General features: G+C 43.3%; 1 protein-coding gene across 7 annotated transcripts in view; it reads left to right on the top strand.

Annotated features, from left to right (window-relative positions):
- SRPK2 (SRSF protein kinase 2) overlaps positions 1–14,341 on the top strand; it is a 240,576-nt gene that overhangs the window by 212,965 nt on the left and 13,270 nt on the right. For all 7 annotated transcript variants that reach the window (XM_036010741.1, XM_028525147.2, XM_028525150.2 and 4 more), the window contains 6 exons: positions 1,329–1,494; positions 3,262–3,287; positions 4,744–4,990; positions 5,608–6,087; positions 11,337–11,437; positions 11,548–11,655. In XM_036010741.1, coding sequence (XP_035866634.1) covers positions 1,329–1,494; positions 3,262–3,287; positions 4,744–4,990; positions 5,608–6,087; positions 11,337–11,437; positions 11,548–11,655 — 1,128 coding nt within the window. The remainder of the gene's footprint in view (positions 1–1,328; positions 1,495–3,261; positions 3,288–4,743; positions 4,991–5,607; positions 6,088–11,336; positions 11,438–11,547; positions 11,656–14,341) is intronic.

The following is a 14,341-nucleotide window of genomic DNA, read 5'->3' as shown; positions in this document are numbered from 1 at the left end:
AGGAGGGAAAAAAGATTAGTTGAAGGATTTTCATCCTGTTTGAGAGACAGGTCTTTTTCCATTTTCCTTTTGAAACCTCTGAACTCTCACTTTCTAGTGCTGTGTTATTTGATCTTTGGCTTCTCTCTTCCCCACTTTCTTGTCTATTGTGGACAAGACCCCTGTATGACTTAAAATGTTTGAATGATATTTATTAAATGTCAGTATTTATTGAGCATTTGCAATTTCTAATGCATAGGAACATGATCTATATTTTTATTTTCTTTATTTTTTATTGCGATCGTTATTTTAAATATAATGGTTTATGGAAAGAATTGAAAAAAATCATCTTGAATGGATATGTAAGTCCAGGAAAACTTTGACCTCCTCTCCTGCAATATTAAAAATGTATGCACATCATTAGCTATCATGGAAATGCAGATTAATGAGGTACACCCTTCTTACTCACTGTAGTCACTGAAATATAAAAAAAGAGAACAGGTGTTGGCTGTGATGAAGACATCAGGACCCTCAGACATGGCTGCTGGGAATGTAAAGTGGTATAGCCACTGCATAAAACAATTCTGCGGTTCATTGAATTGCTAAGCGGAGAGTTACTCTGTGACCCAACAATTGCATTTCTAGGTATATGCCCAAGAAAAATAAAAGCATGTATCAACACAAACTTGTATGTGAATGTTCATGGCAATACTATTTATAATAGTCCAAAAGTGGAAAAACCCCAAATGTCCTTCAAGTGAATGGCTAGACACAAGTTGGTATATCCAGTGGAACATTACTTGGCAATTAAAAGAAATGATGAAGTATTGATACATCCTACACATGGATGAACCTTGAAAATATTATACCAGTTACAAAAGACCACTTGATATCATTTCATTTATGTAAAATGTTTGGAATAAGAGAAAAAGTGCATTAGTGGTTGCCCAGGCTGTGGGGGTTTGGAGGGGATGGAGAGTGACTGCCAGTGAGTACAGTGTTTCTGTTTTGGGTGATGGAAGTGATGGTTGTACATCTAAATACCACTGAGTAGTACACTTAAAAGGGTGAATCATATGGTATGTAATTTAACATCTCAATAACATTGTTTAAAAAGTGTATATAGAGGTGTATATAGAGATGCATTTGTTACTCTGAACATAAGTTATCTCCAGAATGATACACAGTGGTCACCAGTGGGAAAGAGCTGGGGGTGGGGGGTATTTTTACTAAATATCCTTTTCTGTTAAATTTTGTGCCTTGTGACAAATATTACCTATTCTACAAATAAACATTGAGTAATAAAGGTATAAATAACTCATTTCCTCTCTTGATTTTACTGTGATCAGGTACTTCAGGGGTTAGATTATCTACACAGTAAGTGCAAGATCATTCATACTGACATAAAGCCGGAAAACATCTTAATGTGTGTGGATGATGCATATGTGAGAAGAATGGCAGCCGAGGCCACTGAGTGGCAGAAAGCCGGAGCTCCTCCTCCTTCTGGGTCTGCAGGTGAGGAAGCCAAGCCAGCTTTGTTTCAGGCTGTTGAAGACATTTGAGAGCCTGCAAAATTATACATTGAAGGCACTGTAGGCAAATGTGTACATACCAGGAATTTTTGTAAAAGCCTGATTGATAGAAATAGCTAGACTTTTTTCTTGAGAAGGAAGATATCTCAATTAAATTATAAGGGAGACCCAAAAAAGCCAGATTGTCTTCTGGAGGGCAGGCCCTTATAATACAGGCTTCCCTGCTAGGTGAGTGTCATAGAAACCCATCTGTATCAGTGTACCAGCTGGCTTTATTGTGAGAGGCTCCGTCCGGCCTCAGTGAATATTTTCTGAAGACTCTTTCAACGCAGTTACTCATTTCATGATGGGTGATTTACCAGCGCACTTGATCACACCAAACTGAGTGTTCAACAGCTTTTGACCAAAACAGCATTTCCAAACCACCCTGCCCCATTGCCCCATTGCCCCGGATTCACCCAATTTTGCCCTGAGCATTTTTTTGTTTCCCTGGATAAAAAAGTCCCTCAAAAGTAACTGTTTTGCTGATGTGGAAGAAGTGAAACAAAAACTGGCAGAAACACTAAAAGGCATCAGAATCAATAAGTTCAAAAACCTATTTTGAGCAGTGGAAAAAACATCTTGGTATGTGTATTGCATGAAATGGAGAGTACTTCGAAGGTGACTGAAATTTAAACATGTAAGAATAAATACACAATTTCTAATAAATAAATTCCATTTTTAGGGTCCCACCTCATATACTTTAATATTTGAATTAACTTTGTTCTCCCTTAAAAGGTCACTTAAATTCTTATCTGCTGCTTCATCTACACTTGAATATTTTTGTTTGTTGCCCACTTCTCTGCAGAAGAGTATATAGTAGTAGGTTTCGTGTACCCAACTTGTAGTCATCAGATTTTTTTCTGGCTTCAGGTTTGTTAGAATGCTTGCTAGTCTCCAATTAGAATAGCAGCATCAGTCAGAGTCCACCTGGTGGATTTGGACTCAGTCGCAGAAGATCCCAGGGTGGGAAAAGACCAACTGCCTTCAGTATTGGCATATGGAGTTTTATTTCTGATTGTCACTTACTGTAATGGTGGCAGTGAACTGTAGACTGTGCTCAGACCGTCTCTTCATGGCATGTGTGTGCTAGCGTGTTGTCAGACAGGAGTGTAGGCTAAAGGCCACAGCCCTGTGACTGCCTGGGCTCTAGGGAGATGCAGCACCTCTGAATCTTCTTTTCTACCATCAGGGTGTTTTTTTTCAGATCATGGAACCATATAGTCTGTCAAGTTTTTGAGGTTGGCATGGTCTGGTCATTTGATTTCTGGAATATTTACTGCAGAATTTCATTTACTTTAGTTATACAAACTTGCTAAATAGTTTTCAAACATAGATGTACATCTAAATTGTTTATTTCGTTATTTATAAAACAAATTTCATTCAAAGAGTTCTCTTCTCCATTTTCTCAAGTGATCAGTCAGGGCTTTGGGATAGCTGTTTTTGAAATCAATGGTTATTTAATTTTAGAAAAATAAGAGAAATGGTCTGTACTGAACAATTACTGCTATGCTTTTAAAGAACCAGTCATTTCTTTGAATTGGATTAACATACTTCAAGTCTCTTTGAATCAAGCTCTCGTATTTAACAGTTAGAGAAGTTGTATAGCCATTAAAAGACTGTAATTATTTCATCTTACAATTCAAATTACCTACATAAAGATATGTATCAATTTTCCTCTAAACAGTCATTTTGTTTTACTTTGTTTTAGTGAGTACCGCTCCACAGCAGAAACCTGTAAGTACTTAACACTTAAAGCACCTATTTATTATTGAACTTTTCAAATTTTGACATAGTTTGTTTCTTTCTGTAACAATTTTTCATTGAAGGGTTGTTTGGGGGAATTGGTTGTACATTTTTTTTTTTTGGGTCCCTTTTTCAATCACAGATATCTTAGTGTATATTAATGTAAAAGACAAGTATGTTTGCAAATGATGTGTATCCTTGAGTGTGTGAGACACACTGTTTTGATAAGTTGAACTGGTCTTTAGTGTTCCAAGTGGAGTTGTCCAAGTTGACTTACATTTTCCTTACATACTTTTCTGGAGCGCTTTTGGCCAGGCCTGGTGAGATGCGAGATAATAGAGGTAGAGTTTGAAGTGTGATTATTCTGGAAACACTTTACCTTATTTCTCATTGGCTTCCCAATGACCTGCATTTCTGAAGCTGTTCTAGTCTTTTTCCATCCAGTAGCTGCATGAAAGAGCATTGTCTATGTTTTGGTCCTGTGAAAACAGTAAGTCCAGTCAAACAAAGCAGGCTGCTTGGAATTAAATCCTACTGCAACAGACCCAAACTCGGCTTGGTTCCAGAAGAGGATAGAATATCTTGAGTTGATGGGTCACCTACAAATTTTTAAAAGAGCTTTATGAACCAAAATTATTTGAAAGGAAATGTACAAAAATTCCAAGTGCTGCCAGCAGCCCTTAGTTTGGAATGGAAGTCCCAGTACAAGAGGGAGCTGTAATAGTGATGCCCCCCGGCTCAACTAGGGCTGCGACTTGCCAAGCCGTTTCCCATGGTTCTCCTGTGCCTGCAGCAGCTCGTTTTGATCATTGAGTCTGTGAGAACTGGAGGCTCGCTCTTCCTGAGTCAGATGGCTGTGACTGAAAGCAGACTGAAATGGCTTTTTTTCCCTTTCCTTCATATGCTCATTTCTTACATTCATGCAGTCTTGGCAGTTGATAACAGCCCAGTGTGTGAGACCCAAACACAAATAGTGCTGTTGACCAGCCGTGAATAAAATGCACGTTTCATCAGGCATTTCTTTTTGGACAGACAGCTTGCTAAGACAGTAAGGAGAGGGGATGTTGTTACTTCGTATACAGGCGGCAGTATGTAAAACTCCAAGAGGTGCTTCTTGTTTAAAGGGTAGAGTATCCCTGCATATTCAGCTACTCTCAGAGTTCGAATGAAAAAGACTCATGTGGAATTAAGCTATATATCCCTGTGAGGGCAAGACCTAGTAGCAGTCCCAGTCCCAATTATTTGATATTACACTGGTTCCTTTTTTCTGGTTTGATTGTAACCCTGGCTACCAGGTGGATCTCATGTCCCCGCATGTGATTTTAATTGAATAAACCTGAAAAAACAGACTGTATCAGCATTTGCCATGCTGTCTGCACTTAATATTATTGTGTAGTGCTTTCAAAATAAGCAATCTGACCTGTGGTATTTTCTTAACATGTTGTAGATAGGAAAAATTTCTAAAAACAAAAAGAAAAAACTGAAAAAGAAACAGAAAAGGCAGGCTGAGTTACTGGAAAAGCGCCTGCAGGAAATAGAAGAACTGGAGCGCGAAGCTGAAAGGAAAATAATAGAAGAAAATGTCACATCAGCTGTACCTTCCAATGAGCAAGATGATGAATACCGCCCAGAGGTGAAACTAAAAACTGCAGGATTAGAGGAGGCTGCTGAGGGAGAGACTGCACGCGACAGTGGTCAGTGAAATCCTAAGGAGGGGCTGTGGAGAGGGCCCAGGGGCTTCATTAATAGGGCACTCACCCCACTCCCACCCCCAGGTCATCACAAGGTTGACTTGGTGCTGTTGCTTGGGATATGAGGATGATTCTCTTTAACTCCTTATTTGGGAATATGGAGAACAGTCTGGTAGTTCGTTTGTAAAATGTATGCCAGAAATATGTTAATATTTCAAAAGTTTTTTTAAAAATGGAAAATATCTTAAGAAACTCCATGTCCCTGTCACACTAATGATTGCCTTTTATTTTTTAATTAAACTTTTACTTAATAGTAGTAATGTACCCAGGAAACCTTTTGTGAAAATTGTAGAGGAGATGGTAGAAATGGAAGTGGAGCTACTATAGTCATTTCCCTCCCAAACTAACTTTTTCTAATAAGAGTAGAACAGTTGTTTAACAAATGAAAAATGAGATTTTGAAAACCTGAGGACATTATCCTGAGAGCCAGGCTGTGTTTGCTATGTAGTACAAATGTTAAGCACATTCAGAAATACCTCTTGTTGAAGGAGATAAGTGCTTTGTGCCACTGTGTTAAGGAGAGTAATAAATCCTAATTCTTAACTCATCAACTTTTTAAGGTGAAGCTGAGGATCAGGAAGAGAAAGAAGATGCTGAGAAAGAAAACATTGAGAAAGACGAAGACGTTGAACAGGAACTTGAGAATATAGATCCTACATGGATTGAATCACCCAAAACCAATGGCCATATTGAGAATGGCCCATTCCTACTGGAACAGCAGCTGGATGATGAAGACGATGATGAAGAAGATTGCCCAAATCCCGAGGAATACAACCTTGATGAGCCAAATGCAGAAAGTGATTACACATATAGCAGCTCCTATGAACAATTCAATGGGGAATTGCCAAATGGACGACATAAAATACCTGAGTCACAGTTTCCAGAGTTTTCCACATCACTGTTCTCTGGGCCCTTAGAACCTGTGGCTTGTGGCTCTGCACCTTCCGAGGGATCCCCACTTACTGAGCATGAAGAGAGCAGTCCGTCCCATGACCGAAGCAGGACGGTTTCAGCCTCCAGCACTGGGGATTTGCCAAAGAGTAAGTGTCCCTCCCCATCAGGTTATCTGCTTTCAGTGGCCTGATTGTCACACACCTGACAAATGCTGTGAAGTGAATTGGCTAGAGGTGGTAAAGCCTTATATGTATGTACTACCCATTTTCATTTTCATACTTTTGTACTCTTGAATATGTATGAAAAATAGATTCTGCGCTACTTTTCCTTGCCCTCTGCATATCAGATCCCATTTCTGAGCATCTCTCACTGTTTCTGTATTTAGTTAGTGACATCATACATTTGCAGAATCTTCCAAGTCTAAGAACTTAACACCTGTAGCTTTCTAGAATGTGTAGTTTAATTTATAATTTGTACTTCCATCTGGTAGTATAACATTTAGTTTTTGGTTTTTGGTTTGTTTCATTTCTATTCAAGGAAGTATATGCCTGCTCTTTGTCTATATGGAGGAAGAGATGTCTTTATTTGGATACTTGTTCCTGATTATAGGACTCAGCTGTTGAAATTTTAAAGGAAGTGACAGAGATTTACATGTGATGGTGACTTACATCAAACCCTTACTTGGGAGCAAATGCCACATGACATATCTCTACCAGTGCAAGCACTGGGCATCGGGCTTCTGTTCTGTCCCACACTGGAAAGCTCAGGGACCTCCTCTGCTGACAAGAGTGTTTATAACCCATGGGGAGTCTGTTGATGAGCCAGCCCTGCCACTTGCCCAACCAGTTTTGCAGCCCCTTTCATTGTAGTGGGTGGGAGACCTGCAGAGCTGCCTCTGCTACTCATTGGCTGTAGCGAATCATCCTAAAGATGTGGGTTTGTTTGTTTGTTTGTTTGTTTAACTCAAGTAAACATATTCTCATCCTGTTTACCTCTACTGTGAGCAGAACTTTTTCAAGGTACTTACAAGATGCTTTCACCTGGGACGTAGGTTCATCTAAGGAAGAACTCACCTCCGTGTGTGTCTTCTTTATTCTCACACTACCATCACACTGCTTCTGACACTTTTGGTCACCAGGGATAGCATAGCCTCTTCCTGGTTTATTTACAAGACATACTAAAGAGTATCTGTGTGCATAGGGCATGGTTGCTCATGCTTCTCTACCTTTGCTTATGCTCTTCCTCTGGCTTGGAATGCTTCCTCCTGTTTATCCATTGTCCATCCCTTTGGCAAACTTTCATCTTTTTTCTAGGTAGCAGCTCAAACACAAGTCTTCCCTGTGTTCCCCAGCAGCCTGTTCCCTTTCCCCTCTTTTTCCGCTGGTCATACCTTTCTTAACAGTGTGGTCATTCATTTCCATTACCTTTCTCTTTACTAGAATGTAAACTCTTTGAAAGTGCTATGTATTTTTCTCTTTATATCCTCAGCATGTGATGCTAGGATAAATATTTGTTGAGTGATGAACAAACAAATCAGTAATAGCTGGTTATATTCTTCTACTCTTCCCTTTCTCCCACCTTTTTCTGTTCACAATCTAAGTTTTATTCTGTCCAACACACATTCCGTCCCCAGCACCCTGTCTGTTGCATGAATCAGGGAGAAATAGGAGGTCTGTTTATTTTCACTGATCCCAGTCTCTTAGCAAGCAGATGTTTTCTGTATTGTTAAGTTCTAGGGACATAGCAGGGACAGGACCTCCTGATCCACTCGTTTGTTTGGAGGCACTCAGTCCTGGTTTCAGCCTGGTGGTTTCATAACCATGGGCATCCTCCAGCATAGAAAGGGTGTGGCCTGATGGCTGGTAGATGGCCACTTGGCATTATATGAATATGAGGCAAGAGAAACAAGCTTTATTTAGAATCTGTGTAGATCCTTGTCATTACAGCAGAGTGTATACATTAGGGAATAGTTAAAGAAAAGACCAGGCCAGAAGAAGATTGAGGAAGAACTTACATACCAGGCTAGAAAAATGTGCACTTTTCCCTAGAGTAATTTGGTAGCCATTGAAGGCTGAGAAGAGGAAGCAAGATTCCTCTCAGATTATTAGCTGCTAGAGCCTTAGACTGGATCCTGGCTTGTCACATCTGAAGGACAAAGACCCTGGAGCAGAGTGGTGTTATTGGCCTTACCTGCAAGTATGTTGGTATACTTTGAGTCCTTTCCTAAATAAAGCTTGTGACCATTAGCGACCCATGTGACCATTAGCCCTTGCCTAGGCTGCTGTGACACAGGCTCCCTGCTCGTCTCACTTTGACTCCTGCTTCCCAGGCTGTTCTCTGTAGAGCAGCTCAGAGAGAGAGCTTTTTAAAGCTCATTCTGTCATTCCCTCCCACCCCCATCTCCAGTATATTCCCACTTAGAATAGCACCCAGAGGCGAGCTCCCTAAAGCTTATGAGCTCTCTCCAGTCTGTTCCCAGGCAGCTGCGTCTCCTCTCTCCCAACATCCCCTTTGTCTCTCTCCTGTGCTCCTTCTGCACCTCCCACACTGGCTTCTTTCTCAAGTTTCTCCAGAGTACCAGTGTGCTTGTTTGTGCCTCCGTGCACTTCATCCTTGCTCTCTTCTCTGCCCAGAGCTTCTCCCCCCATTCCCCCCTGTATTCAGGCCTTTCCTCAAGGAATACCTTCTCAGAAAACACCTTCCCTGAACACCCTCATCATTATCCATCTTATTTCTTTGCTTTGTTTTTCTTCAGCATATACAGCCACCTGACATGGTGTATGAGTCATTGTAATTACTTAATTGCCCATATTCCCAGCCAGTTCATGAGTGTCCTAATTTGGGGTATTTGGGGTGTGGTGGGGGAACCTCTTATGTCTTGTTTACACTGTTCCCAGGGCCAGGACAGCACCTGGAACAAAGAATGGACTCAGTGAATACTTGGTGAATGAATGGGTCAGATTTGGGCATTGAATCTTCTGGTTTTGCTACTTGGGCCTGTGCTGAATGTGCATGTTGAGGGGCTACTCCTGCCTCCCACGTAAGGATGTTTAAACTGCAGAGTATCAGTGCGGGCCTAGGGTAGTGCCTTGCAGATAAGCGAGGGTGGCTGTTTCACTGCTCTGGGCAGTGGCTTCATGTGGGTTGAACACAACATCACCTAGAGACTGGTTTATCAGAAATGACTTAAGGTCCTCAGCCCTTCCTGAAGTGAGGTCTCCTCACCTCTCTCTTCCCACTCTCCACTCCCTCCTTGGTGCAAAGATAATGTTGGTCAGATTCCGCAGCAGGCACGAGTGTCCCTGTGTTTAAATGGGCTCTTTGGACTGTTGCAGTCAAGTACCCTAGCAGAGGTCATTATCACACCGAGACAAGAAAGTCAGAGATGCAGGCAAATTCTCTTCCACTTTCTCTGTGTTCTTAGACAATTACATTTTTAAGGTAAATTCCATAGTGCCGTTTGTGAGGTGGGTCACTGTTTACAAACCTGAGCCAGGAGGATAATAGCATATCATGAAGGGGAGAGTTGGTCCTTCACTGGCCAGTGAGACGCTTCAGCCTTGGAGGCGGGTGGTCTGGCTGATGTAGAGCCTTGGGAGCTGGCCAGCTGAGCAGCCTTGGCTCTCCTGTGTAGGAGAGAGAGTGAGCGAGCACGAGAATGAGTGTGTGTGTGTGTGTGTGTGTTGGGGTGAGGGAAGAGTGGAGTGATCCCTTCCTCTTCCTGCCTTTTACTGAGTCTTAAACAGTTGAAGTCATTTGCCAGAGTCTTAAAACTTGTCAGTGTTGAAACTTAGATTTGAATCCAGTTCCATAATCCTCAAATTTCACTTTCCTGCCTACTGATTCTCCTTGATCACATGGCATGAGGATTTATTTAGCCATTTTCCCTGCTGCCCATCTATCCATTGGGTCAGCATTTTTATGTTTCTCCTGGAACTCTCTTCTCAACCCATTCTCCATGTAGCGTGTACATTTTGCATCCTTGTGTGGCTGGCTCTCTGGACTTTCCTTCTCATTTCTGAGTTTTCTGTGTTTCTTCTTCTCAGCTCCTATCTGGCCTTTGATAGTGGATCAGTCTTTTTACAAAGAGGGAAGTGGACATAGGGCAGAGAGCAAGAAGGTAACATGTGTGCCTGGCCAGCCTGGGTTGATGCACACAGCCTGAGGGAGGGGTCTAGAGGGTCCAGACGTTACCAAGAGTTCTTTCTGCATCATCTGGCCCCTCCAGGGGACCTGTGTCAGTTCTCTGGGTCCTGGGTGCCTTGTCTACACACTGCCCTGCTAACAGTGAGCACAGCCTGGCCTTCCTGCTTCATGGGGTGAGAGGAGCCAGCCACCTTCTGTGCTGCAGCGCTACAGCACAGATGTAGCCAAAAGGAAGTTTGGTTCGTTTTAGCAGTTCCCAGCTTTGAGTGAACAAAAGGGTGTTTAATGTTCTGCATTGAGTGGACTTTTCTGTTTAGTCTTTAACTACCACTTCAGAATTCTAAAAGCAAAGCCATGGGTGTATCTCACCCTTTCCCAAAATCTGAGCTCGTAGGTCAGTTTGAGGTTCAATGAAGGCGCTAAGTGAACTTCAGGATTTCTGTCTGGGCCTCACGGAGTTATTTTTCTTTGTCTCTTGGCCCCTGGTTAACTACTTGGTGCAGGCCTGGTCTGAACTTGTGCGGGAAGCTATTTGTCCCAGGAACCCTGAGCAGCCTGGCCCTTGGCCTGCTGCTGAGACCCTCTCAGGGCCTTGCTGGGGTTGGGAGGGGCCTGCTTATTTGACAGGACCATCGTGAAGGAGCTCAGAGGTTTGCCCTTAAGAACCAAGCTGTCTCATAAAACCTCTCCTGAAATATTTCTTGTTCAAAGCTAAACCAGGATTGATTAGTTTAATCTGTGTTTGTAAATCGGCCACCATCTAACCCTTGAGGCCAACCCAAGCAGAGGGAGGGACAGGGGTGTGGGTGCTGGATGAAGGGTGTGTCTCTCGGAAGGGATGACCACCCCGGGCAGCGAGCTCTCTGCCGTTACATTTTGTGTACTGACGCACAGATGAGCTGATGGGGTCCGTCAGGGAGTGCGCTCTCGTAAGGTGAGCAGCTAGGAACATACAGAAGGGGGCAGGGCAGGGCTGACCCAAGGGGTGAAGGAATCAAGGACAAAGGAAAAAGGGCAAGGCAGTGTCTTCGAGGTCTCTGCACGGCCCAGTTTGTTCCCTCCTGTGCAATGTTTTCCAGAGGTGGAGACTGCAGACTTGCATTCTGTTTAGTTCAACTTACAGGATTCCAGGCCTAAATAAGCATGCCCTCACTTTTCTAGAAAAGGAGGCTCTGTGCCCAACAAACGTGTGCACACACGCAAACCACTTATTCCACGCACTAACCGTCCTGCTGTTTGCTCATGCCAGCAAAAACCCGGGCAGCCGACCTGTTGGTGAATCCCCTGGATCCACGGAATGCCGATAAAATTAGAGTTAAAATTGCTGACCTGGGAAATGCTTGTTGGGTGGTAAGTAGAAGTTTCTTTCTAAAACATTTTGGTTGTGATCATGCATTAGAAGATACTTTGTTTCCTTTTTAGTGTGTTTCTCCAAGGTAATGGAGTCTGTTCCGTTTCAGCATAAACACTTCACCGAAGATATCCAGACACGGCAGTATAGATCCATAGAGGTTTTAATAGGAGCAGGTTACAGTACACCTGCTGACATTTGGAGCACAGCGTGTATGGTAAGAATGGCTGTGGCCACTTTCTTCCCTGTAAAGGCTCATCACTTGAGTGCTCATGATGGGGTGGCCTCACCGATGCATGTGGCCTGAAGCTTTTCACTGGGAAGGTGTCTGCCATGGAATGGGTGAGGGGAAAGTTGCTGCTATGGGTGTCTCAGGAATTGGAAGAACTCTTCTCAGGCATGTCCTTGGGTTGGTTTGCTTTGGTTTGGTCTTGTCAGAGATGATCTCTTCCTGAGGCCCTGTGCAGGCCACCCATGTCCCTAAGAACCAGACCCTCTGCTGTGGTGGCAAAATGACTTCAGCTCATGCCTTCTGGTTCCTGAAAGCTTGCAGGTTGCACACAGCTTCATCCTTCACTGATGCTGTAGAGGAAGATGAGACAGCTGTGACTGTCTGAGGCTGAAAGGCTGTAGTCCTTCCTGGTATCCTCTGACAGACCTTATGTCCTTATTCGAGAGGGAAGGATTACCCATCTACCAATGTTTCATCTCTCTTCTTTTATGAAGTGAAATCTAGAGAATATTCTGGCTTATTGCTGTGGGCCCTCCATTCGCTTTGGAATACCAGCAGCTGCATATGCTTCGCTGACCGAGTCTGCTCCCGCAGAGCACACAGCGATCTTTCCTCAGGGCCTCAGGATGCCGCCTGCCCCGGTGTGTCGTCCACTTCACTGCTGTCTTTGTGCATCACACATGTGTAGTTGTGTCTAGACTCTCCCCAGGCTCCACCAGTGCACTTTTGTCTCACTTCTTTCGTGTGAATTGATGAGCATGAGTGGTCCTTCCTCCACAAGCCCATTTCAGCTTCTCTTTCCTGGCCAGTTCAGCACTTTCCTCTTCATGGGCTGGGCTTTGTAGTCCTGTGTTGGAAAGGAGAGAGAGAGAGAGAGAGAGTCGATAAGGGTAGTGTTTTCTGCTCTTATTTCATATTTTTTCCCAAATTCTCTTTTGATGTTAAAATACAAAAGCATGTGTGTGAAGCTTGGCACTTGTCTTATTTGAAAAATGCTGAATGATTAAACATACTGTTATTCAAAGGCCAATATAACAACTGATTCTGCTGGATTGTTAGTCCTCTAATGCTAAAGTAAAAGCATTATTAATAGTGCTAAAATAATATGAAAAAAGTAGGTATTTTGTGTCTTTCAAATTAGCATCATGAGGCAACAGATATGGCCAAGTAGAACTGAAATACTGTGCCTTTCTCTTCCCACACTGCTCTGACAGATAATTTTAAAATTTAAGTTTTTCAGTAAGTATCAAAAACTAAGTCCTTGCTGTGACTGGGTATGGAAAAGAATGTTTAAAAGAATTGGTGGAAATGGGGTGGTTTCTTTGAATGTAGAGACTACTGTGGAGAGGAATAGAGTCACTCTGTGTGACTCCGGAGGGGCAGTCAGTAGAGAGAGGGAACACTTTGAACACTTCGAGCTGCAGGGGACAGATGTTCCACTTCGGGATGTGGGGAGCTCAAGGCTCACTTGTCCCCAGCAACACAGAAGGGGCCATATCAGGGCCGCCCTGAATTAGACTCTGAGAACATTTTCAGTTCTGCTTTCCTGTGCCTGTAATGTGGGGTGTTAAATTTTGGTGATATAACCAGAAAAATAGGACAAGATCTCAGATGTAGTAGGACAGTGGAGGAGCTGTCAGTGCAGTGTTGCACCAGAGCCTCTGTCCTGCCTTCAGTTAGATGAGAACCTGCCCCCACACGGTTTCCGGTCCTGTGGGCTCCTGCTGTTGCTGTGAATATCAGTGACTCCTGAGGAAGCGCATTCACTGTCTCCTTTCACCAGCTCTCCACCCCACACCCACAATCTCGGGGAAATTAAACATAAGCTCCCTCAGTGCTCCCAGGGCTGCTCATGAGAGTTGTTAAAATTTTGTCAAATTTTTTAATTTTTGTCAAAAGGGAAATTTTTCTGGAAGGGGCAAGCCTTCATTCCCCACTTCCATCCCTTATCCCTGAAGGTCATGGCTGGGAGTCTCTTTGTTCCAACTAGAGAACCTGGTAAAGATGAGGCAGTGTTTCCCCGCCCCTACCTTTTTATCAATGTTTAAAAATACAACAGTATGTTATATAACTTCATGATTCCAAACTGGAATGACGCCCAGCACCCTCTGAGTGTTGCACCCAAGTCGGGTCATCCGGAGACTGCAGTGGCAGTGCCCTGCTCCCCAGAAGGGCCTCCAGTGCTGCCCGAGCAGAGCTCCCTCCCTTGGGGAAGACAACAAAATGAGGCAGAGTCACTGGGAGACAGCAGGTGTTGAATCTTTTTCCTTTTCTTAAGCTTCGGGGCCCCTCCAGGCCTAGTGCATGTGATGTAATAACTCTGTATGGGTGGTGATGGCAGCTCCTGTCATCTGTGTGGCATCTGTGTGTCAGAGGCCCTGAGCAGGTGTCTTTTTATGGACTCCGTGGTGAGCCAGAGTGAGTGCCATAGAAACAAGAAAAGCCCGTCTGACAGATTTCACGAACCTTCTTTAGCACTGGTCACATTACTCATAGGTGACCTTATTTATTCAGAATAGGGCACTTCAGCATGAGAGGGCTTTTCAATAAAGGGACCTCCCCAGAATCTGAGAGCAGAGGTTGGTCCAAGGGAAGGCCCTCTGAGGGCATCAGGTCAAGTATAGAGGGAAGAATCCCAAGTTCTTTCCCAATTACTAAAAATAAATACTAA

This window comes from Phyllostomus discolor, chromosome 10, assembly GCF_004126475.2.
Source record: "Phyllostomus discolor isolate MPI-MPIP mPhyDis1 chromosome 10, mPhyDis1.pri.v3, whole genome shotgun sequence".
NCBI lineage: Eukaryota > Metazoa > Chordata > Mammalia > Chiroptera > Phyllostomidae > Phyllostomus > Phyllostomus discolor.
Note: the sequence above shows the minus strand (reverse complement) of the source record. Positions and strands in the feature narration are given on the sequence as shown.